This window comes from Ursus arctos, unplaced genomic scaffold, assembly GCF_023065955.2.
Source record: "Ursus arctos isolate Adak ecotype North America unplaced genomic scaffold, UrsArc2.0 scaffold_7, whole genome shotgun sequence".
Lineage (NCBI taxonomy): Eukaryota > Metazoa > Chordata > Mammalia > Carnivora > Ursidae > Ursus > Ursus arctos.
In genome coordinates, this window is record NW_026623089.1 from 81805800 (window position 1) to 81833081 (window position 27282).

The window sequence follows — 27282 nt, forward strand, 5'->3', positions numbered from 1 at the left end:
GCAGCTTGAGGCAAGAACTCCTTAACCTACAATGATAGAAACATTAGACTGGCATCAGACCTATCCACAGAGATGTGGCAGGCCAGAAAGGGCTGGCATGATATATTCATGGTACTAAATTAGAAAAACATGCAGCTAAGAATGCTTTATCCAGATAATGTGTCATTCAGAATGGAAGGAAAGATAAAGAGCTTTCAGGACAAACAGAAATAAAAGAATCAGTGATCACTAAACCAGCCCCCCCAAGAAATATTAAAGGGGATCCTGTAAGTGAAGGGAGAGCCCAAAAGTAACATAGACCAGAAAGAAACAGACAATCTAGAGAAACAGGGACTTTACAAGTAATACAATGACACTACATTCATATCCTTCAATAGCTACTCTAAATGTAAATGGGCTAAATGCTACAGTCAAAAGACAGAGGGTATCAGATTGGATAAAAAAGCAAGACCAATCCATATGTTGCCTACAAGAGATGGATTTTAGACCTAAAGATACCTCCAGATTGAAAGTGAGGGGGTGGAGAACCATTTATCATGACAATGGACATCGTAAGAAAGCTGGGGTAGCAATCCTCCTATCAGACAAATAAGATTTTAAACCAAACAGTAGTAAATGATGAAGAGGGACACTATATCATACTTAAAGGGTCTATCCAACAAGAAGATCTAACAATTATAAATATTTATGTTCCTAATTTGGGAGCAGCCAACTATACAAACCAATTAATAACAAAATTAAAGAAACACATTGATAATATTACAATAATAGTAGGGGACTTCACCCCACTCACATCAATGGGCAGCTCATCTAAGCAGATCAACAAGGAAATAAGGGGTTTGAATGACACACTGGACCAGTTGGACTTCACAGATATATACAGAGCATTTTATCCTAAAGAAACAGAATACACATTCTTCTCAAGTGCACATGGAACATTCTCCAGAACTGATCACATACTGGGTCACAAATCAGGCCTCAACCAGAACTAGAAGACTGGGATTATTCCCTGCATATTTTCAGACCACAATGCATTGAAACTTGAACTCATTCACAAGAGAAAATTTGGAAGGAACTCAAACACCTGGAGGTTAAAGAGCATCCTACTAAAGAATTAATGACTCGACCAGGAAATTAAAGAAGAATTTTTTTAAAAATTCATGGGAACAAATGAAAATGAAAACACAACTGTTCAAAACCTTTGGGATGCAGCAAAGGTGGCCCTAAGAGGGAAGTACATAGCAATACAAATCTTTCTCAAAAAATTAGAAAAGTTTCAAATATGTAAGCTAGCCTTATACCTAAAGGAACTGGAGAAAGAACAGCAAATAAAGACTAAACCAAGCAGGAGGAGAGAAATAATGAAGATTAGAGCAGAAATCAAAGAAATAGAAACCAAAAGAACAGTAGAACAGATCAACAAAACCAAAACCCCTAGCCAGACTTATCAAAAAGAAAAGAGAAAGGACACAAATAAATAAAATCATGAATGAAAGAGGAGAGATCACAACCAACACTGAAAAAATACGTGCAATTATAAGAACATATTATGAGCAACTATATGCAAACAAGTTAAGCAATCTGGAAGAAATGGATGCATTCCTAGAGATGTAAAAACTACCAAAATTGAAACAGGAAGAAATAGAAAACCTGAACAGACCCATCACCAGCAAGGAAATTGAAATAGTAATAAAAAAATCTCCCAAGAAACAAGAGCCCAGGGCCGGATGGCTTTCCAGGGGAATTCTACCAAACATTTAAAAAGAACTAACACCTATTCTTCTGAAGCTGTTTCAAAAATAGAAAGGGAAGGAAAACTTCCAAACTCATTCTTTGAGGCCAGCATTACCTTGATCCCAAAAGCAGACAAAGACCCCATCAAAAAGGAGAATTACAGACCAATATCCCTTATGAACATGGATACCAACATAATCACCAAGATCCTAGCCAACAGGATCCAACAGTACATTAAAAGGATTATTCACCATGACCAAGTGGGATTTATTCCTGGGCTGCAAGTGTGGTTCAACATTCACAAATCACAAACATTCACAAAAACTTTCCATGCTCATGGACTGGAAGAAAAAAACGTGATACATCACATTAATAAAAGAAGGGACAAGAACCATATAATCTTCTCAACTGATGCAGAAAAGGCATTTGACAAAATATAGAATCCTTTCTTAATTAAAACTGTCCACAGTGTAAGAATGGAGGGAACATACCTCAATATCATAAAAGCCATCTATGAAAAGCCCACAGCAAATATCATTCTCAATGGGGAAAAACTGAGAGCTTTTCCCCTAAGGTTAGGAACACGACAGGGATGCCCACTCTCACCATTGTTGTTCAAAATAGTACTAGTAGTCCTAGCCTCGGCATTCAGATAACAAAAAGAAATAAAAGGCATGCAAACTGGCAATACAGAAGTCAAACTCACTCTTCTCAGATGATGTGATACTTTATGTGGAAAAAGATCAAAAGACTCCACCCCAAAATTGCTGGAACTCATACAGAATTCAGCAATGTGGCACGATATAAAATCAATGCACAGAAATCAGTTGCATTATGTGCATTATGCACTAACAAGGAGATAGAAGAAAGATAAATTAAGGAGTTGATCTCATTTACAATTGTGCCAAAAACCATAAGATATCTAGGAATAAACTTGACCAAAGAGACAGGATCTGTACTCTAAAAACTACAGAACACTAATGAAAGAAATTAAGGAAGACACAAAGAAATGGAAAAATATTCCATGCTCATGACTAGAAGAATAAATATTGTTAAAATGTCTATGTTACCTAGGGCCATCTATACATTCAACGTAATCCCTACCAAAATACCAACTTTTTTCATAGAGCTGGAACAAATAATCCTAAATTTGTAGGGAACCAGAAAAGACCCTGAATAGCCAGAGGAGTGTTGAAAAAGAAAACCAAAACTCGTGGCATCACATTGCCAGATTTAAAGCTGTATTATAAAGCTAAATTATCAAGAGAGTACGGTATTGGTACAAAAACAGATGCATAGATCAATGCAACAGAATAGGGAATCCAGAAATGGACTCTCAACTCTACGGTCAACTAATCTTTAATAAGGCAGGAAAGAAGATCCAATGGAAAAAGGACAGTCTCTTCAATAAATGGTGCTGGGAAAATTGGACAGCCACATGTAGAATAATGAAACTGGACCATTTTCTTACACCACACAAAGATAAACTCAAAATGGATGGAAGACCTAAATGTGAGACAGGAATCCATCAAAATACCAGAAAACAACACAGCATTTTCTGTTTCCTTGGCCACAGCAACTTTTTGCTAGACATGTCTCCAAAGGCAAGGGAAACAAAAGCAAAAATGAATTTTGGAGACTTTATCAAGATCCAAAGCTTCTGCACAGCAAGGAAACAGTCAACAAAACTAAAAGGTAACCTATGGAATGGAAGAATGGAAGAAGATTTCTGCAAATGACATATCAAATAAAGAGCTAGTGTCCATGATCTATAAAGAACTTATCAAACTCAACACCCCAAAAAAACAAATAATCTAGTCAAGAAAGGGGCAGAAGACATGAACAGATGTTTCTCCAAAGAAGACATACAAATAAGAAGCCAACAGACACATGAAAAACTGCTCCACATCCCTTGGCATCAGGGAAATACATATCAAAACCACAATGAGATACCACGTCACAGCAGTCAGAAAGACTAAAATTAACAACTCAGGAAACAACAGATGTTGGCGAGGATGCAGAGAAAGGGGAACCCTCTTACACCATTGTTGGGAATGCAAGCTGGTGCAGCCCCTCTGAAAAACAGTGTGGAGGTTCCTCAAGAAGTTAAAAATAGAGCTACCCTATGACCCAGCACTTGCACTACTATGTATTTACCCCAAAGATACAAATGTAGTGATCTGAAGGGGCACCTGTAACCCAATGTTCATAGCAGCAATGTCTACAATAGCCAAACTGTAGAAAGACCCAAGATGTCCATCAACAGATGAATGGGTAAAGAAGATGTGGTGTGTGTGTGTGTGTGTGTGTGTGTGTGTGTGTGTGTGTGTATTCATATATACACACATATATATTACTCAGCCATCAGGAAGGATGAATATTTATATTGATGTGGATAGAACTGGAGGGTATTATGCTGAGCGAAATAACTCAGTTATCATATGGTTTTACTCATATGTGGAATATAAGAAACAGCGTAGAGGTTCACAGGGGAAGGGAGGGAAAACTGAATGGGAGGTTACCAGAGAGGGAGAAAAATCATGAGACACTCTTCCCTCTAGGAAACAAATTGAGGGCTGCTGAAGGGGAGGTGGGTGGGGGGATGGGGTAACTGGCTGATGGGCATTAAGCAGGACATGTGATGTGATGAGCACTGGGTATTATACGCAACTGATAAATTACTGAACACTGTATCTGAAACTAATGATGTACTATATGTTGGCTAATTGAATTTAAATTTAAAAAATTAACTTTATATGCCAAATTAATATAAAGGTACATGCATCTTCATCTCAAAGATTCTCCTTTGTACATAGAAAATTCACCAAATTATGCCAAATTAAACAAAAGATCAGAACATGAGAAAATGCTGAGATAAAACTATGTCATCTTTTTTCTTTTAAGTATTTTGGGCTATGGCTAGCAGAACTACCAGGTAAGCTTCTTTATGGTAGGGAGTTCCACTGCTTTGTTCCTTGCTATACACAAAATGGAGAATAGTTTCTGATTCATGGTAGGCATTCAATAAAAATATGTTGAATGAATCGATGTGGTATAGCAATAAATCATTTTTAAGCATGAAGAAAGCTGAGATTGCCTTAGTTACTATTTCATTATAAGATATCTTGTATTTTATAAATCATTTATCTATAGACAAAAGTATTAGAACTATTTTGTTTTGTTTAAGCAGATTAGATTAGTCTGGCAATTGTAACAATTATGGCTAATTACGGCCTTATGTCATTCAATTTACATCACAAGCTACATTTATAGATGAGAAATTTTGTTCTGTTTTAAATCAGAATTCTGCATGGTTGGGTAATTAACTATATATATATATATATAAATAATAAAGAAGCCACATGGGATTTTTTACTTTTTTAAAAAAGATTTTATTTGTTTATTTGTCAGAGAGAGAGCACAAGCAGGGGGAGCGGCAGGCAGAGGGAGAAGCAGGCTCCCCGCTGAGCAAAGAGCTTAATGCGAGACTCGATCCCAGGACCCCAGGATCATTATCTGAGCCGAAGGCAGACACTTAACCAGACTGAGCCACCCAGGCATCCCGCATAGGATTTTTTAATTGCTCGTACAAATCACTGTATGTTACAGAATTCTGATTATAAATAGATAAATCTGTAAAGTGTAAGCACAGGCTATATATAAGTTCTCATTTAGAAAATATTTTTTTCAAGAAAGGGCCCCCAATACATTTCCAATGCACTGACATAATCAAACTGGCAGGGTCTAATTTCCAAGTTGGAAGCAGCGTTAGGAGCAATGACAAAGAACTGTCCTCTCTACTGTACTATCTTCCTGTCTCTGCTTGATGCCGTCCCCTCCCGATTTCCCCACAATCGCCAGCATGGGGTAGCCCAACAGCACACAATTCTTTCTTCTCCCATTTTCCAATGGACCTGAGCCCTCCTCGCCATCACACAGAGGAGACACCCAGGACAGACTTTTGAAACTAATCCATAAAAACCTGATTAAAGCCTAAGCCATCTTAATGAGTGATGTGTACATCTGAAAAGAGGAATAATCCTCTCTGGCAACCGATTTTAATGGTAGACCTCCCACAATATCTTATATAGAATGGAGGGTGTATGTTAAAAGGTGGAGGATGGGAAGGAGGTCCTTCCCAAACATTATAGATGAGTTCTACTTAGGTGTAAAGCTCAATAATATAGGACATACACGTTTCTCCTGATTTTCTAAATTTTTCCCTTCCTACATGGAACAGCTACAAGAGCTGCTTTCATCTGTGATCACAATGTAAACCCATGGAGATGTATTTGCAACTGTTGATTTAAAACAGCACAGTAATTAATTAGTTCACGCTCACTATCAGATGTAGACTACAATTCATTTTACTTTTCTTTTAAGATTTTATTTATTTATTTATTTGACAGAGAGAGACATAAGAGAGGGAACACAAGCAAGGGGAGTGTGAGAGGGAGAAGCAGGCACCCCGCTGAGCAGGGAGCCTGATGTGGGGCTCGATCCCAGGACCCTGGGATCATGACCTGAGCCGAAGGCAGACGCTTAACGGCTGAGCCACCCTGGCATCCCTATTTTACTTTTCTAAATAACCCTGTGCAAGAAAGGATTTGAAGGTTCAAGTGATTCTTTTTTTTTAATTTTTTTTTATTTTGTTAGTGACCATACAGTACATCCCTGGTTTTTTATGTAAAGTTCGATGATTCATTAGTTGCGTATAACACCCAGTGCACCATGCAATACGTGCCCTCCTTACTACCCATCGTAGCCCATCCCATTCCCCCACCCCCGTCCCCTCTGAAGCCCTCAGTTTGTTTCTCAGAGTCCATAGTCTCTCATACTTCATTCCTCCTTCTGATTACCCCCCTTTCTTTATCCCTTTCTTCTCCTACTGATCTTCCTAGTTCTTATGTTCCATAGATGAGAGAAACCATATGATAATTGTCTTTCTCTGCTTGACTTATTTCACTTAGTATTATCTCCTCCAGTGCCGTCCATGTTGCAGCAAATGTTGAGAAATCGTTCTTTTTGATAGCTGAATAATATTCCATTGTATATATGGACCACAACTTCTTAATCCAGTCATCTGTTGAAGGGCATCTCGGCTCCTTCCACAATTTAGCTATTGTGGACAGAGCTGCTATGAACATTGGGGTGCATATGGCCCTTCTCTTCACTACATCTGTATCTTTGGGGTAAATACCCAGTAGTGCAATGGCTGGCTCATAGGGTAGCTCAATTTTTAGTTTTTTACGGGACCTCCACACTGTTTTCCAGAGTGGCTGTACCAACTTGCATTCCCACCAATGATGTAGGAAGGATTCCCTTTCTCCACATCCTCTCCAGCAATTGTTGTTTCTTGCCTTGTCAATTTTTGCCATTCTAACTGGTGTAAGGTGGTATCTTAGTGTGGTTTTGATTTCAATTTCCCTGATGGGTAATGATGTTGAACATTTTTTCATGTGTCTGTTAGCCATTTGTATGTCTTCATTGGAAAAGTGTCTGTTCATATCTTCTGCCCATTTTATGATTTGTTTATTTGTTTCTCGTTTATTGAGTTTGAGAAGTTCTTTGTAGATCTTGGATACCAGTCTTTTAGCTGTAGTATCATTTGCAAAGATATTCTCCCATTCCGTGGGCTGCCTCTTAGTTTTTTTTTACTTGTTTCCTTGGCTGTGCAGAAGCTTTTTATCTTGATGAATTGTAGCTGAAAACTTCCCTAATCTAGCAAAGGAAACAAGCATTCGTGTCCAAGAGGCAGAGAGGACCCCTCCCAAGCTCAACCATGACAAACCTACACCACGTCACGTCATAGTGCAATTCACAAATATTAGACCCAACGATACAGTATTGAAAGCGGCCAGGGCAAAGAAATTTCTCACGTACCAAGGCAAAGGCATCAGAATTACATCAGACCTGTCTACACAGACCTGGAATGAGAGAAAGGGTTGGGGCATTTTTAAAGCTCTTTCAGAGAAAAACATGCAGCCAAGGATCCTTTATCCAGCAAGGCTGTCATTCAGAATTGATGGAGAGATAAAGACCTTCCAGAATCGCCAGTCATTGACCAATTTCGTAACCACGAAACCAGCCCTACAGGAGATATTAAGGGGGGTTCTATAAAGGTAAAAAGCCCCCAAGAGTGATACAGAACAGAAAGTCACAATCTATAGAAACAAAGACTTTACAAGCAGCATGGCATCATTAAAATCATATCTCTCAATAATCAGTCTCAATGTAAATGGCCTAAATCCTCCCATAAAGCGCCACAGGGTTGCAGATCGGATAAAAAGACATGACCCATCCATTTGCTGTCTACAAGAGACTCATTGTGAACCTAAAGATACATTCAGACTGAAAGTAAAGGGATGGAATACCATCTTTCATGCCAATGGACTTCAAAAGAAAGCTGGGGTAGCAATTCTCATATCAGACAGATTGGATTTTAAACTAAAGACTATAGTTAGAGATACAGAAGGACACTATATTATTCTTAAAGGATGTATCCAACAAGTGGATATGACTATTATAAATATATATGCCTCCAACAGGGGAGCAGCAAGATACACAAGCCAACCCTTAACCAGAATAAACAGACATATAGATAAAAATACGTTAATAGTAGGCGACCTCAATACTCCACTATCAGAAATAGACAGAGCACCTAAGCAGAAAATCAGCAAACAAACAAGAGCTTTGAATGCCATACTCGACGAGTTGGACCTCATAGACATATATAGAACACTACAGCCCAGAACCAAAGAATACTCATTCTATTCTAATGCCCATGGAACATTCTCAAGAATAGACCATGTTTTGGGTCACAAAACAGGTCTCAACTGATACCAAAGGATGGAAATTATTCCCTGAATATTCTCAGACCACAACGCTTTGAAATTGGAACTGAACCACAAGGAAAAATTTGGAAGAAACTCAAACACTTGGAGACTAAGAACCATCCTGCTCAAGAATGATTCGATAAACCAGGAAATCAAAACTCAACTTAAACAATTTATGGAGACCAACGAGAATGAAAACAGAACGGTCCAAAACCTATGGGATACTGCAAAGGCAGTCCTAAGGGGAAAATACATAGCCATCCAAGCCTCACTCAAAAGAATAGAAAAATCCAAAATGCAGTTTTTATATTCTCACCTCAAGAAGCTGCAACAGCAATGAAGTGATTCTTTTAAATGGCTAATAATTCCATCCAAATTAAAGTTACACTACTCCCATTTCACCTGAACCTTACTTCCATACTGTTATACTTCAAACTGTCTACAGTAAAAACAAATATAAATATCTTTGAAAGTCATAGACTTCAACCTACTGTATTTGATTAAAATGCTGACATCATGAATGCCTAACTACTATGAATCAGTATCAATAATGATTTATGGAACTCTTTTTCTGTTTGTAGTACATGTTGACAAAGAATCAAACCACTACATCAAAACAAGATTTTTTTTTAAAGAGCATAAATGAACTTTGGCAAATAATGTGCATTTCACCTTACTTATATAGTTTCATTAGGTACATAAAGATCAACCAACTGCTAATAGGAACTGTTATTTTCTTGTGGTTGAAATAGAACAAAAAGCAAACCTTTTGAGTAAAAGGTGACTGATACAAGCCTTGGAAGCTAAGTGGTTTCAAGTAAAGTTTCAGATTAATTTCCAGAAATTTAAAAGAAATGAAACAAAGACTGCTGTACCAATTCTTGGGAAGTAGAATTTCATAGCCCAGGTAATAGGGAAAAGTAATATCATTAGTAATTATGTTAACACAAAATGCACACAGTTCATATTAAAGACATCCATGCGTTACAGTCTACCTTCTTGAGCTTCCTGGGAACATTCTACCAGAATCAGTCAACAGATATCTTTCTCCTGCAATCTATCTGCTTAGTAGGCATCCTTTTAATTTCCTTTGCCTTAATATGCAAAGTCCCCATTCCATCAATCATCCTGATTTAGTGTACGAGGAATATATATGGAACTAAATAAATACATTCAATATACTCACTTTCTAAGGTATCAAAATTCTTTTGCAGTTATTAGCTCACAATTTTGATGTAGTGTACAATGCAATAATTTAAACAGTAAGATTAATAAACTACATATACGGGGCTTCATTTTCTTTTTTAAAGCACCTTTTTGCCCGGAAAAATAAAGCAAAACGTAACTGGCAAACTGCCAGTTTCACCTGCATCAAATTACCAAACACACAAACAAAAAAATGACAGCACTTGGCCCCACTGATGAGCTGTCATGTTAAGCAGCAGTTTAGTTTTGTGCTTCACTCCCACCTAACCCACATTTTTCCTAAGCAGGTATTCCTAAAGGAGCCTTTGAAAAAAAGTGTTCAATATAATATCACTAAAGGGGCAATTAAAGTGGTGTACAAAAAACATGGCAGAATACCAAAGACATTAAGCAGAACCCCCCCTTTTTTTTTTCTCTAGCCTCTCCAACCTCTCCAGCTTACTTGTTTAGTAGGAATCAGGTTAAATGAAGCTTGGAAATCATTATACTGTGAAAGATGTGCAGGAAACATGAAAAGATTATGTCCAAGTTCAGTGGATGTTAGGTGTAAATTTCAAAACCAAATCAGCCCTTCAAGTACCTTGGAACAAATGGGAAAATCTCAGATGACTGCACACCAGAGATATTAAGGACAAGTTTTGCTAGAAGCACATCTACTCAAAATGCATACTGGGCTGACATTGTCACAGAACGAAGAGAGAGAGAGAGAGAATTCAAAAACCCTTGTCCAGAAAACAAATACAGGAGAGTTAATTTCAATGTAGAAATCCGAAAGGAAACAGACAAGGGATCTATTTTATCTACTACCTCACTTCTTTGTTTTTTAAGTCAATGTAATATGATGATGAGCCTGGGAGGCCTCCCCACCCTGCCACCCCAAATCCGTTTTTATCAATTTCTTTTTACTCCAAGGCCTTCCGCTACTCCACAGCCCCTTTGAAAGAAAACCACAAGGTATCCGATGCCCCAAGAAGCGGTCATCTCAAGAGAGAGACCAAAGAAAGCCATTCTTGGCTTTTGGATTTTTAAAATAGGCTTTGAAAATTCACTGCAGAGACAAGAGTCTTTTAGATAAAAGGCCGTCTGATATCAAATGCTATGCTTCTGCATATCAAAAAAGCAAGCCCAGATGCCTTGAAACTTGAGGAAAACCAGATAAAGACTCTTTCTCCTGCCCAGACATGTACCAGAGCCTAAAGCTTCCAAAGCCAAAGCTCCCCCACACCTACAGGTAGAGACCAGGTAGATCCCAGGGCCAAGGTGAATTTCTGCCTTGCTTCTCAGTGCATACTGAGGAAAATGGCCAGGTGCTAGAATCTCTCACACACAACCCCTTCCCTGCACAGCACAACTTCAGAAAAATAGATATGGCAACCAACCAAGTCTAGGCTGACAGGTGATGTTCCCTACTCCCTCCACCATCAGACTGCAATACCCAAATTGCCAGAAAGAGTATTCTTAGGTTTCTGGCACTCCCTAAATAGGCTTAAAGGAAGCTAAAAGAAGAGCAATGACCTGGGCACTCACAGAAATGAGAAGAAGAAACCCCCTGTGTAGACCCATTACCAAAGACCAGTGGGAGAAAGCAGGCATCCCGTAAGATGCCAGTAGTGATGAATGAAGACAATTGACAAAGACATTGTCCTCTGACTAAACTTGAGTCAGGCTCCCCTGAGCCCTCTTTTGGACTGGGACTCTGACCCTGGGCTCTGTCCTTGTTCCAATTAGTTCCATTTTTGCAAGAACCCTACTGGATCAGTTTAATGAAAATCCTCTACCCTTGATATCAGATCACATTCTTCATCTCCCACTCCTGACATCTTATTACTGGGTCTACCTTCAACAAGAATCCTATCAAATTCGTTTTGCAGAATCCCCCTTCTCCTTGATGTTTTCTATTAGTAATCTTCTATCCACTGCCCACCCCCACCCCTGACACTTCTCCTTGGCGATAAATCACCATTCATCCTTGTTGGATTCAGAATGGAGTTCAGTTTAATACAGAGGTCTCTCTTCCCCTATTGCAATAGTTCCTGAATAAAATTTGCCTTTACAGCTTTAACTTCTGTCCAGCTCTGGTTTGCTTTGACATAATTCAGTCATGACAGCAAAATCAAAGGAGATGGACCATGGATCCAATGTCCAATGTCTCCTCCCCAATGGGTGAGTATCCCAAACACAGGTAGCCCCCGTGGTAAGAGGGGGGTAGACATTGAATGCAAATTCTACAACAAATACTCATTCAGTGGTAGAATGTTTTAGGCCCTATTGTAGAAACTAATATATATCGTTGAATAACATGGACAAAATAGTCTATAGGAATTCTGTTCTGATGCAGAATCAGACAAACAAAGTAAGTGTAAAACAATAGTATGTTAGAAGATGTAAGTGCTGTGGGAAAAATAGAGAAAAGGCAGCATGGGGAAATGTATAATTTTAAATAGGGAGCAATTTTTTTTAATTAAATAGGGAATAATCTTGAAGAGGTGAAGAAAGATTGCTTTGAGAAGATGACATTTGAATCAAAACTTAAAGGTGAAAATAAACACAGAAAACACTGATTTTAACAGAATTTTCACTGAACAGACTAGGATTAAGTTTCTAATACTAAGCTTCATTCTGGAGCAAGTTCCGTTGGTCTTAAATACGAAATTAAACCTGATCAGAGAAAATAAAGAACACTACATATTTACATTTTTAAATTTGTGGTTTGTGAAATTTACTCATTACACATAAAAGGAGTGTATAAACCTGTTTTTTTTATTCCTTCATGATCACAGTGCTTCATCATTAAAGAAAAAATCCAACTGTATTTGTAACACCATCTTTCACGTATGTAAATATTTACATAAAGTGAATTTGGTACATACGCTATGTCTATATAAACAGTATATCTATCTATCTATATCTATCTATCTATCTATCTATAGATATATCTATCTATATCTATATCTATATCTATATCTATATCTATATCTATATCATCTATATCTATATCTATATATATCATGGGCCTACACATTCAGCATCCAAGCCTTCATCTCAGAAAGTCATTTATATAGACGTATAGCAGTGAGAAAGTGCCCCATATGCCTGAGATACCACCCACCCCTCCACTTCCCATCACTACCAGGGGCTTCATAGCATTAGTGGTAAGAAGGTGATAGTGGACAGAGGGAATTTACCACTGGATTTAAAAACCACTCAGACAATTCTAAACACTACCAAGTCATAACTCAACACTACCTGTTATTTCCCAGTGATATATACAGGTAACTAGTTCCTGATCTACTATGTTCTGTGCTGTTTTAATAACACAGATAAGTGCTAAATTAAGAAAAGTTTTAATAAATGGCATTGATATTCAGACAATTTTTTCATTTTTTTAAAAGATTTTATTTATTTATTTGAGAGAGAGAGAGAGAGCGCGCGCACAAGCCAGGGGAGAGGCAGAGGGAGAGGGAGAGGTAGACTCCCTGCTGACCAGGGAGCACAATACAGGACTTGATCCCAGGACCCTGGGATCATCACCTGAACCGAAGGCAGGCACTTAAACCACTGGGCCACCCAGGTGCCCCAGATTTTCTTTTTCATTTAAACCTATAATTCTGTTCTGTTTTTAAATCTCAATTACTCAGGCATATTAGAAATTGGCAATCACGAATTCTCAAAGTAGATTCTTCCCACTGTATTTTTCTTTGTCCCTACAGTAAATGGACTCTGTGCTCATCAAACTATGCAGTGGTCAAGAGCATCACTTCACAGTAAATGTAGGAAGATTTATGAATTAAGAATTGTTGATAATATGTTACACTCTCCAATTGCCTGCTTGTTTCTTTAGAGGAGGAATGAGAAGAAAGGGGGAGAAGAATGACAATGAATCACACATTCCACAAAAGTCCTTAAGGATTTTTAATGAAATGATGTGTATTTTACATAAGGAAAAACTAATACTCAAATAGCCTATTTTCAAATAGGAAATGCAGCGTATAATTCAATGACACTTTGAGTCTATGTGCGTCCTTATATCTGAAATCAGTCTCTTGTAGGTAGCACGTAGTTGGATTTTTTTTTTCCATTCAGCCACTCTGTGCCTTTTGATTGGTAAATTCAATCCATGTACATTTAGAGTAATTGTTGATAGGTAAGAACTTAGTAATGAATGCCATCTTATTCATTGCTTTCTGGTCCTTTTGTATTTCCACTGTATCTCCCCCCCTCCATTCATGCCAACTTTTGAACATCCGTTATACTCCATGGAGGTATGCTGTCTCCCTTTGTCTATTGCAGATCCACTCAAGGCGAGTGCTTTGTGGTTACCTTGTGAATTACATAAAACATCTTATAGATAAAACAGTCCATTTTAGGCTGATAGTAACTTATCTTCAAACATCTATAAAGTCTCCACTTTTACACTCTCATATATTTACCTCTTTTTGCGTCATGCATTAATAAATTAGAGAGCTATAGTTTTTTAAGATTTTATTATTTGTTTACTTATTTATTGAAAGAGAGCACGCGAGCATGTGAGTGGGAGGAGGGGCAGAAGGAGAGGTAAAGAGATTCCCAAGCAGACTCCACGCTGAGCAGGGAGCCCGACGTGGGGCTCCATCTCACGACCCTGAGATCATGACCTGAGCTGAACTCAAGAGTTGGACACTCAACCAACTGAGTCACCCAGGAGCCCCAGTACCTGTATTTCTTTTTACTCTTCTCCTTTGACTTCCATACTACAGTTGCATGGTTAACACACCATCCGAATATAGAGTTACAGTCTCTAAGTCTGTCTGATTTTTCCCAATGACCAGTGTCCTGTTAGCTTTCACGTGCTGCTTCATTAAAGAAAAAATCCAACTGTATTTGTGACACCATCTTTCACGTAGGTAAATATTTACATAAACTGAATTTGGTACATGTGCTATGTCTATATAAACAGTATAGCATCTGGATTAGCATCTTCCCATTTCAGCATGAAGAATTCCCTTCAGCCTTTCTTGCAAGGCAGGTCTAGAGGCAGTGAACTCCCTCAGCTTTTGTCTGGGAAAGCCTTTATTTCTCTTTCATATCTGAAGGATAACTTTGCCAGATAGACTATTGTTGGCTGGCAATTTTTATCTTTCAACACTTTGAAGACATCATTCCACTCTCTCCTGGCCTGTCAGAGTTTCTGTTGAGAAATCTGATGATAGCCTAATGTGGTTTCCTTTGTCAGTTAATTTCTTTTTTCCCTGGCTTCAAGATTCTTCATGGTTGATTTCTGACTGCTTCATTAACAGGTGTTTTGGAGAAGGTGCTTCTACACTGAGATTACATGGTATGCTATTAGCTTCGTGCACTTGTACGTCCAAGTCTTTCTCTGGGTTTGGGAGGTTCTTGGCTATTATTTCTTTAAGGAAACTTTGCCACTTCTCCTTCCCTTCTTCTAGAGCCTGATCATTCAGATATTTGCTTTTCTGGTAGAATCCGAGAGCTGTTTTTTAGGCTTGCTTCTCTCTTTTTAAACTTAGTTCTCACTCCTCTTCTACCTGTATTCATTCTATATTTGTATCCTCCAAGCCACTATTCTTCCTCTACCTGAGTTGCCCTGAGACACATTGTTTTCCTCTACATTCTTCATCTCATCACTAAATTCTTCAGGTCCAGTATTTCCATTTGGTTCTTTTTTTTAGAATCTCAATCGCGTTGGTAAAGAGCTCCTTCTGTTCATTAACTTTACTCCTGATTTCATTGGCTTGTCTTTGTGAGTTTTCTTGTAGCTTACTGAATTTCTTAACAGCTGTTTTGATTTCTTTATCAGATTGTAATACTCTATGCCTTTGAGCTTGGTTGTTGGAAAATTATTTTCCCTTTGTGATGCCATATTTCTTTGATTTTTCATATTACTTGTAAGGTACACATTTTTGCTTTTGCATTTGAAGTAGCCAAGACCCTCTTAATTAGCTTTGTACCTTCTCTGGTTCTTACAGTTTGCTAGGCAGGTTATTAGAAACTTTTTTTTTTTCCAGAGGGGGGTGCTTGCTACATTTCAAGTTTGTTTTCTCCCTTGACCACCAAATGTGGCCTGTTTTCTGAGCATGCTCCCCACCTCCTGAAGCTTGCCTTTCTGGACATACTCAGGAGCACACACAGCTGACAACAGAGCTGGGGGAAGTATCAATTTAACACAGAGTTAGGCATGCCCATGGACTTTGTAGGGAGATGGGGTAGGGCATGTCACCCCCAAAGGCTTGTGGGTGGACTTTCTGCTGAGAAGATTCAAGAGTGTTTGAAATTCTTATCTATCTCTTTCCAAAAATCTTCCCTAAGCTCTCATGACTAAGTTCCCACCTAGTACTCTGGGTGCTGGTGGACAGAAATGGGTTTCTCAAGCTGCATCCTGCCAACTGAGGAAGCTAAATCCTCTCTTACCATCTGCCTCTTTGCCTGGAGGAAAGGTCACCTATACCAAAAATCAGCCCCCAAAGACTCCTTCTTGGAGGTAGGGCACTGCCTAGAAAGTTTCTCTTACCACTTTCACTATAACTAAACTCCTATTTTCCTTTTTCCTTTTCCTTTCTTCTTCAACAGTGTGTTGGCATCTGCCTTTTGGAAGGCTGGATTTCTGCAAGTTCTCTGTGGTCAAGGAGTGCCTGCTCAGTTCAGCACTCACTCAATTCTTGCCCATTTGCCCCAAGAAGGGTCCAGGCAGTTTCACCAGCTACACAGGTTCCATAGTTTCTATGGAGTTTGTCTGTCTCCTAACATCTGCACTGGTGAGTGAGATTCCTCTTGGGTCCCTTGCAGAAGGTGCAAGGTCTGGAAACCACAAAGATTTGATTTCTTTCTTAAATTCCACATATGAGTGAAATCATATGGTATTTGTCTTTCTTTGACTGACTTATTTCACTTAGCATAACATTCTCTAGTTCTATCCATGCTGTAGCAAATGGCAAGATTTCATTCTTTTTTATGGCTGAGTAATATTCCATTGTATATACACACCGCATCTTCCTTATCCATTCATCAGCTGATGGACACTTGGGCTGTTTCTATAATTTAGCTATTATAGATAATCCTGCTATAAATATCAGGCTGCATGTATCCCTCTGAATTAGCATTTTTTGTATTCTTTGGGTAAATACCTGGTAGTGCAATTGCTGGATCCTAAAGTAGTTACATTTTTCTAAATTTATTGATGTGTCTCCCATAGCTAAGTTTTATTTTTGTGGGGTGCATACAACATGAGTTATTTTTTTACTCCAATCTGACAATCTCTGCATCTTACCTGAAGAAATAAATCCATTTGCATTTACAGTGATTACTGATATACTTGGATTTTTCTCTGTCATACTTTTATTTTTTAAAATAACTATTCTTGATACAAACAAAAGTGTATCCTTTAAAGCCTTATAATAAAATGAATTCCATTAATCCATCACCATGTTAAGAATTAGAATATTATTAATACCACTGTATCTATATGTGTGCTCCCGTGTGTGTGTGTGTGTATTTGTGTGTGTGTGTGTGTATTATATATAAATATGTTTTATTTGTTTTTCAGTCTTAAAGATAGTATTATACTTATATAGCCTTGTGGGATATATTTTTATCCATCCTCAACATTATTTTTTAGGTTCATCTATGTTGCCATTTATGACAATAATTCATTAGTTTTATTATGTGATTATATCCAACTCGACTCATCTTCCTACTGAATAATATTTCTCCTATTCCTCTCCCTTATTTTCATGCCATTACAAATAATATCTCTAAAAATAACAGCTTTCATGTTTGTTGGTATGGACTTTCTCTGGGCATATCTCTAGGAGTGATTGCTGGGTAACAAGATGTACAAATGTTTAATTTTATACAATTATGCCAAACTGCTTTAAAATGGAAACACACTTCAACCTTTTAAACTTGTGTGAATCTACATCCACATCAATCCTTGTTATTATCAAATTTCTTAATTTTTTCCAATAAATAATAAAATGGCACCTCATGGAAAATTGAGATTCAGTCTAGACTACCAGCAGATGTGAACAGTTTTCATTGAATGACATCATTGTGTCCATTTCCCCATCTATTTTCAAGTAATGCAGAACTACTAAAAGCAACACAAAAGGCATCAGTAAAAAAATTATGAAGGCGGAGGACTTTAATCCATTCCTCAACAAGACTAACCTAGTGCAAACCCTATGCTCTATGTATCCATTGATCAATCATTTGGTTTCTATTTATCTCGGATTTAGAGATCAGAATTGAGGTGGCTATCACAGAAACATATATTAACTCATCTATTTCAACAGAAAAAAGAAGCTTGACATTTTCTGACCAAAGATAATCCTATTTAAACTGATGGTTTTCACAGTGAAAACTGGTTTTACCAATTAGATTTTATGGCAAATGAATTCCATAAATTGCATAAGCTCAATTCTGACCCCAGATGGGATTTTTTGTTTTTTGAAATTTTTTGGAGCAGTTTTATGTTCATAGCAGAATTGAGTGGAAGATACAGAGATATCCTCGGCCTCCACACACAAAGCTTTCCCCATTATCAACATTCTCCAAGCAAAGTGGTACATTTGTTACAATTCATGAACCTACATTGAGACATTATCATCCAAAGCCCCTGGCTTATATTAGGTATTGTACATTTCATGGGTTTAGATAAATGTATAATGACACTATCTAGTCATTATAGTGTCATACAGAGTATTTTCACTGTCCTAAAAATCCTCTGTGCTCTGACCATTCATCTCTTCCTACCTCCCAAGCCCTGGCAACCACTGATATTTTTATCGACTCTCTAGTGTTGCCTTCTCCAGAATGTCATATACATGGAATCATACAGTATATTTTCATACTTTTCAGACTGACTACTTTGCCCCAAAGTTTTAACAAGACACACACACACACACACACACACACACACACACACTTACACAGCACATGATTATAATAATTTCTTAAATAGAGAATGCTGGCAAAGGTAATCTGAAATTAACATTTCCATCCTCTTATCCTTACGTACATTATGTTAAGTAAGGTGTCTCTAAGTAAATGAGTAACAGGTACAACTACTAGTTCCTGTTGTTGTTTTCATCTTAATAATGCCTTTACGATATTTATCAAAAAACTGAGATAGTGACTTTAATAAGAAGATAATAAATTATTTCTCATGTAAGGTAGTTTCTAATTTTTTTTTGCTTTTAAAAAACTGGACAAGGAAGGACATGACTGTGTCATTGTGTGATAGGTCATTAAACATGATTTCTGAGGATGACCCACTATGAAGTTTCAGTTCACTGAACTGATTTTTTTTTCTTACTTTCTTTCATTCTTTCAACAGATTTTTTTCTTTGAATTGAACGATTTTTTAAAGAAAAACTTCTTTGTTTATGTAAGCAAAGAACGCAAATGACCCAGAACTAGTCTCTTTTTAGCAATAAATGTTTACACATGGGTACATGATAAATGGAAAAAGAATAGCTGAATCCATTTCATTATGTACTGTTTCCAGTAAAATCTTCCTTTTTACATTGATTTTTATCAAAAATGAGTTTATTTTGAAGACTTGCATACCCAATTAATCATAATACCTCAGAAGAAAAATGTCAACATTTACTGACTGTGATCACAGAAAACAAAACAAAATCCAATTTAGATTTGGTTATAAAGAAGTATGACAGAGTGATCAATCAAAATATATTTTAATAGGGTAACATTTTGTGAGGGAAATGGATTGGAAATACAATTCAAAGAGAAAAACAAAATGATGCAAAAAACATATTATCAACGTTTATGTATAGTTTTCAGTAGATGATGGTACATATCTAATCACTGTGGATCTGCTTTTACTAGTGACACTCAACACTGACATAGAAGTGTCATTTCAAAATGTAAATACTTGAAAATGTCATAAAATAGCATCCAATGGAAGTGCTTAAACTTTTGAAAAAAACTTTTAGTACCTAAAAATATGCTAGATAATAACATAGCTTGTACACATTTTTCATGGAGTCCCTGAGCAAGAGTGTTTGTTGAACTAGAGGACTTGCCTGAATCGGCATCTGCAAAGCAGGCTCATGATTTGCACTTTGATCTTACATCTATCGGGGGTAACTTGAGGCCAGGGTGACTGAGGGAGAGTAAGGGGTGGTGGCTTTGCTTTATCCTCATGGTATTACTTAACCCATGGCCAGACCTGCTATCTCTAAGGCACAGACAGGCCTTGGAAATTAAAACAAAACAAAAACAATAACGCAAAACAGCAATCATGTCTCGAGCACTCACTCATTTAATACCCAAAGTTTCCCCAGGAAAAAGGCATCACCTGGTAGCAACTGAGAAAGCTGAAGTTTTAAGAAGTTCAACAGGATCACAGACAGAGGTTATAGCCCGGCAGGCCAAATCATCCCTACAGTGTTCATGGCCTCTGTTTACTCAGCTTAAAATGGAGATAATAATACCAACTTTATAACTCTTTCTAAAATATGTTCTTTTGGTAAAAAAAAAAAAAAGAAAGAAAGAAAGAAAGAAAGAAACATTAAATTAGGGGTGCCTGGTGGTGCAGGAGGTTACACATCTATTTTTGGTTTCGGCTCAGGTCGTGATCTCAGGGTCCTGAGACGAAGGCCCATGTCAGGCTCCGCAATGGGCATGGAGCCTGCCAGGGTTCTCTTTCTCCCTCTCCTTTGCCCCTTCCCACACTTGCATTTTTTTTCTCTCTCAAATAAATCTTTAAAAAATCAAATTAAATTATAAAAATATCTTTTGGTGCATAGTGGAAAACCAGACATAAGCAGTTACAGATATAGGCACTGGTGTATTCGTGCATACCTACATACAAGGAAAATAAAACACTTTTTACACATAATCCTGATATTTTCTGAGCTTTATTTCCTCTCTGGGCAAGTCATCTAGGTATCCATCAAGAGCTCCTTGGGTGCAAATGGATTTTCCAACTGAATGCACGATTGAATCAATGCACAGAATATTTAATATTGCTTAGACATCCAACTTACTTCTTGGGAAGCTTCATTTTTTTCACCTTTTCTTCAGCATGCTCATCTGAGATACCCACATGACATCCTAGTGCCAGCAAAGTCCTGGAAAACAAAACCCGAGATAAGCTGCAAGAACTCCTTCTCTATCTCCAGAATAACCCAACATAATGTTGGAGGGGAATCAGGTGTAACAGTCCACCCTGAAAGCAGAACAGAAATTGCCTTTAAAGCAAAGGAAAAAAATAACCGTTTATTTATAAGTCATTTACTTTTGGGTAATGAGCAAGTCATTGAAAACTGAAATATCACAAAAAGCAATGTATTGAATAGTAAGTCCTTCTCCAATCCCCTCCCTGTAGTCCTGTTTCTTTCCCTAAAGGCACTGATTGCTACTAATTCTTGAATATCCTGCTCCAATCTGTGCAAATACTAACACAAGTTTATGTGCGTGTGCGTGCACATGGGCATGCATATGGTTTCCTTTTCCCCCTTTTACACAAGAGACCGTTCTCTGGATTTTTCTTTTTCTTTTTTTTTTTTTTAAAGATTTTTTATTTATTTATTTGAGAGAGAGAGAGAGAGAGAGACAGCCAGCGCGAGAGGGAACACAGGGGGAGTGGGAGAGGAAGAAGCAGGCTCCCAGCAGAGGAGCCTGATGTGGGGCTCGATCCCAGGACTCTGGGATCACGCCCTGAGCTAAAGGCAGACGCTCAACGACTGAGCCACCCAGGCGCCCCTCTCTGGATTTTTCTATCTTGATTTTACGTGGTAACTCTAATATACTGTTCTTTCACATAAAGCTGGTTTATTTTTCAACAGCTCTGAAGTATTGCATTAGTTGGATGGGTCACAATGTTTTCACATCATGTTCTTTGTTCATAGTCTCTTGTTATTACAAACAATGCTCCAATGAATAACTTCATACATTTAATACATGTACTATGTCCTTCATCTATAAGTTAAAAATTCCTAGACATGGGATTACTGGGTCATAGAGTATAATACATTTTAAAGATTCACAAATATTGTCAAATGTCTATACGGTTGGTAGTCATTTACATTTACACCTACCAGCCATGTATGACATTGCCTCCTTCCCATACAGTTCTCAAACGGCTTGAATGTTGTCAATTGGTAGGTCAAAAAGGTATCTCATTAGGGGCACCTGGGTCGCTCAGTCATTTAAGCGTCTGCCTTTGGCTCAGGTCCTGATCCCAGGGTCCTGGGATCGAGTCCTGAATCATGCTCCTTCTCTGCCTGCCACTCTCCCTGCTTCTTGTGCTCTCTCTCACTCTCTCTGACAAATAAATCTTTTAAAAAAAATAGAGAAAAGCCATCTCATTATCATTTTAATTTGTATTTTTTTTAAGATTTTATTTTTAAGTAATCTCTTACACCCAACATGGGGCTTGAATTTGTAATCCCAAGATCAAGAGTGCACATTCCACCAACTGAGCCAGCCAGGCACCACCGTTTTTTTCTTTAAATAATTGTATTTGAGCTCCTTTTTCATATGCTTGATATCTGTACTTACCTTTTTTCTGTGAAAATATTCTTTGTTCAACTTTCCATTAGATATGGGTTTTTAATTGCATTTTAGAAGCTCTTCCTGTGTCTGAGGTATGAGTTGCAAATATTTTTCTCTAGTTTGTCTTTTTACTTTCTTTATATTGTTATTTCTAAGCATAATTCCAAATCTGTTTTTATATAACTGAAGTTTCCCATCTTTTCTATGGCTTTTGGGTTTTATATGGCACTCAGAAATTCCCCATTTGTAAAATCATTTAAAGGAAAATGTAACTTTATTTTTTTTTCCAGAATACCTAATTCTCCATGAAATATTTACCAAATAATCTATCTTTTACCCCTGGTTTGAAATGCAACCTTCTTAGATACAAATTCCCCATATGTTTTTAATCCTTTAGGGGACTTTCTAGTCTAGAAACAAATCTCATTTTCAAATGACATATCCGGGTCCCCGTTTGCCAGGAGCTATTTGTCCATTTTTTAAGATACTCTGTGTTTCTTCCCCTCCCCTGAATGACCTTCTGTTGATTTTCCCAAGAAAGATACTTCAAATTCACATGCCAAACTCAACCTTTAGAGTCCTCTAGGTTTATATAGAACAATATGACTTTACTATCCATGACAATGAGTGTGTTTCTCCTATCTCAACAGAGTTAAGATACAATGGCTTATCCTTTTGGGATTACAGAATTTCTAGGGTCTAGCCAGTTCCAATACGGATGTGGCAAATATCTACAGTCCACTTACGCTTACCCTCACATCATCTGAAAAATGAAAATCTGGAGACAGACAGACAGATGGTATAGGTAGATAGAGCTGCATGTATTTATACAAACACTGTTATCACATTAAATTTTAGGTTATACATGTCAAAATCAAGATGACCTTGTGAGATCACCCTTCAAGTTTTAACCTGCATAACTACGGAGAGATCAAGAACTGACTGAAGCCATAAAACTGCTTAAATAAACCTGTTCTTTTAGACAAAAATCATGCCTCTTCCCTAACTACTTTTCTCCCTTCCCTATTGCTCTGCTTGGTGTCCCTGTGTCCTTATGCCTCCCATCGCTCCCTACGTATACATACAAACACATTGCATTTCCCAAAATCAATTTTAAGGAAAAAACTACTTGACCAGAAGAAAAATATTGTTCTAGTCTTGCTCTATTTTTGTTAACTTCCAAAGAAAGATTCTCTGAAAGTGTATGAGATGTTAAGATGTTCATTTCCTAAACATAAGGCATTGACTCAAAAATTAAGACCTGGAATTCAGAAACTACCGTAAGTAAAGCAGAAATTAAACCTTTAGTGACACTGGTTGAAGTGGGGGTGGGGCTCACTGGCGTGCTGTAAGCACTCTGTTGTCCTGAGAGAGGGTGCCAGAAGTTTGCACTACACGTATGACCAGCAAATCTGAATCACAGAAAGCATCTCAAATTCACATTCACATGAAATCACTCTTCAGTCCAAAATAAGGGATATTCTGGAGTAATCTTTGGCTTCTTTGTCACTTGGCCTTTCTCAGAATTCAAATGAATAAAGTTTTGATCCTTCCCATGATATTTTTATGGAGTGTATCAGACATATGGTGCTCAAAGCTCGATCAACATTATAGGATTTAGTCCCCACCACAATTCCATGAAGTACATGCACCATGACTCCCACTTTATGGATGGGAGAAATCTAAGGTTCGGAAAATCTAAGTTTCCCTTTGGAGCAGCAAGTCCTTGACCCCATGCCATCCAACACCAAAGCCTGTGTTCTCACTTACTCTGCTCTGGGGGCTACCAACTACAGAAGGCTCTAAGGGAAATACAGAAAGAAACTACCCTGCTTACTCTCAACTACTGAGATTGGGCTAAGTGTGAATTTTGGAGAAGTAGGGGTTCTCCCTGTTCTAATTTAAATTTTAAAGAAATAGGTTAGATCAGCTCCTCGTAAAATCATAAAATATTGAGGATTACTCATGGAAAAGGTCATTAATATTCACCATGGGCAACAGCACCAGGGCACATACAGTGTGATGATTAATCAAACCAGCTACCAGTCTCTCTCTGGAATGAGATCGGATTACAGGCAGAGGGACTCCACATGCTATGCAAATACGGAGACTTCTCCACTTCCCTGCTTGCTGGGATTTGTCCTTTGCAATAGCTGGTTTAGTTGTCAATCACTAAAATTATAGGGAATGCACTGCAAATTTAACTAAATTATCTTAGACCGTGACCTTTCAATAAAACATCTTGTTGTAAAAGATGAGCAAATGGTGAGCTGCTGTGAATCACTTAGTGGCATGGGCAAGCCTCTCATCATGACTACAAAGAGAGATGGGTCCTAAACACACCGTACGGTAGTACACAGGGCGCAGCTGAGGAGGAGCAGAAGCTGGCTGAGGACAAAGCACAAGCTGACACCCTGTGACCTCCCCCCAGCCCCCACTCCCAGGTGGGACCTGGGTGACATTCCTCCAGGAAGCCCCCAGCTATCTCAATGCTCTAGCAAGGGGAAAGCAACCTTCACTTGACAATGGCCAGGCCTCCCATATCCTATGAGTCTTCTTTCTCAACTTCCATTTCCTTACCTCCTCCAACCCCATAGTATGTGATCAGCCACCCTCACAACCCAGGGCAGCAGCTCTTTCTGCCCACGGGTCCTGACCCCGTGCTTTAATAAACCACCATTTCGCACCAAAGACATCTCAAGAATTCCGTCTTGGTCGTGGGCTCTGGACTCCACCCTACGGAACCTCACCGATATTCCAAAACCCCATCAACAGCCATGCATTATGCATTCTTCATCCCAGGCAAGCTCCGTCAATTTTTATCTCTGCGAGGTTCTCAATTTACCGGTTTGTATATATTTCCCTTTCCTTTTAAATTACTAGTAGCACCTAAACTCACTCTGTGCCCAATATGTTAATTTCCATAACACTTATTACGATCACATCTTTGAAGAAATACACCTGAACTAAAAAACTACAGCATGACGCGGTGGTGACGTTTTACGTCCTGAGTCCTTAGTAAAATTGCTCCAAGGGAGCAACTCCTTACTCTTAACAAAACTGAAACAAAAATGGACACCAGTATACAAGCCTCATATAAACGTGCATTAGGGTAAGTGACCTATTTGAATAAATCTAGTTCTAGAAGCCACCAAGCATAGGAAAAGGAATTAAAGAAATGTTATAGTCTTCTCCAGAACATTTTCTGAATTTTCTTTTCTTTTCTTTTTGAGAGAGAGAGAGAGGAGGGGCAGAGGGAGAGACTCTTAAGCAGGCTCCACACCCAGCACAGAGCCACACACGGGGCTCGATCTCACAACCCTGAGATCATGACCTGAGCCAAAATCAAAAGCCAGATGCTTAACTAACTGAGCCACCCAGGCGCCCCTTCTCTAAACTTTTTATATTAAAATTTAAAATATTTTGCTTGCTTTATTTTACCCCACCTCGTTCTTTCATTTGCAACAGTAAGTGGCGAATTTCCTGAAAGCAGTTAGCAGTCACTGAAAAGCAAATGTGCCCTCAAAGATGACATGCAAACGGTCTAAGGGAGCTTTTCTCAAAGTGTGTTCCTCGGGCACATGGTCCCAAGGCACTCTCCAAAAAAAAAAGATGGCATGGTTAAATAAGTTTGAAATGTCGTAAACGGACTCCATCCCATTGTAGAGACAAACAGCACTGAAAAACCCATCAATAAAATAAACAATGATTTTTAACTCAGCATGACTGTCTGTCTGTGACGAAGGGCCAGTTTTCTTTTCATTTCCAACGTATTGTGGCCTGATTCTCTGATAAAATACAAAAAAAACTTGTTAGAGATCATTAAAATTTTTAAATGGAGACATATAAAATATAAGCCTACATTTTATAAATTATGAGGTTCAATAAGACATAAAATTGTTCCCTTAAATTGGTACAAAAGTTTCTCGACACTTACTATTAGTATCTTCACTTAATGTTGTCACAAATCAAAAACAACCCGTGACAGACCTGGCCCTTGGCTCACACTGCGAGTAGCACCGCATCTGATCACAGAACCCTCGTATTCCGCAATACGGAAAGTGTCCACAGACCGCTCTTTGGTAAATACTTTATAAAGCATAAAGACATAAAATAGCAGGGTCAGAAGTCTAATTCCCAACAAATATTGACCCAATCCACCTGTGCATTATGAAAAGTTCGGAGTTAATTAATTTAATTCTAACTGAATTAAACTGTATTGATACCTTGTTTATTTCAGGTCAGGCAGATCAGAAAATAGGAAAAGTTAAGAAACTCACTTCAGGGTCTCAAGCGACATCTGCAAGTTGTAATTGCGCTCCTGTTCGGGCAGCTTGGAGAACTCCACCAGACATGGGTGTTGTCTCTTATTGTCATCTCTAACCTGGAACGGGACAGAAAATCCTCATAATAATAGTCTCAAATTTCATGGACGGCCCTGGAGGAGATAATGCTAAGTGAAATAAGTCAAGCAGAGAAAGACAATTATCATATGGTTTCACTCATTTATGGAACATAAGAAGTAGGAAGATCGGTAGGGGAAGAAAGGGATAAAGAAAGGGGGGGTAATCAGAAGAGGGAATGAAACATGAGAGACTATGGACTCTGAGAAACAAACTGAGGGCTTCAGAGGGGAGGGGGCTGGGGGAATGGGATAGACTGGTGATGGGTAGTAAGGAGGGCACGTATTGCATGGTGCACTGGGTGTTATACGCAACTAATGAATCATTGAACTTTACATCAAAAACCAGGGATGTACTGTATGGTGACTAACATAATATAATAAAAAATATTATTATTAAAAATAATAATAATAAAATAAAATTTAAATGCATTTAAAAAAATAGTCTCAAATTTCAGACACCAGCAATGGCAATCCCACTGCGCAGCAGAAAATAAAGGGGAAAAGCAAGAAGAAAGGCTCAGCTCATCACCCCAGCAAAGCTGCCCCTGTAAGCCCCTAGGCACGCTAATGTTTGTGGCCAGTGGT

General features: G+C 38.2%; 1 protein-coding gene across 2 annotated transcripts in view; it reads right to left on the reverse strand.

Annotated features, from left to right (window-relative positions):
- RYR2 (ryanodine receptor 2) overlaps window positions 1-27282 on the reverse strand; it is a 711493-nt gene that overhangs the window by 264795 nt on the left and 419416 nt on the right. For both annotated transcript variants that reach the window (XM_057308486.1, XM_057308485.1), the window contains exons 24-25: window positions 26573-26676; window positions 20783-20866 (exon numbers count right to left, since the gene is read on the reverse strand). In XM_057308486.1, coding sequence (XP_057164469.1) covers window positions 20783-20866; window positions 26573-26676 — 188 coding nt within the window. The remainder of the gene's footprint in view (window positions 1-20782; window positions 20867-26572; window positions 26677-27282) is intronic.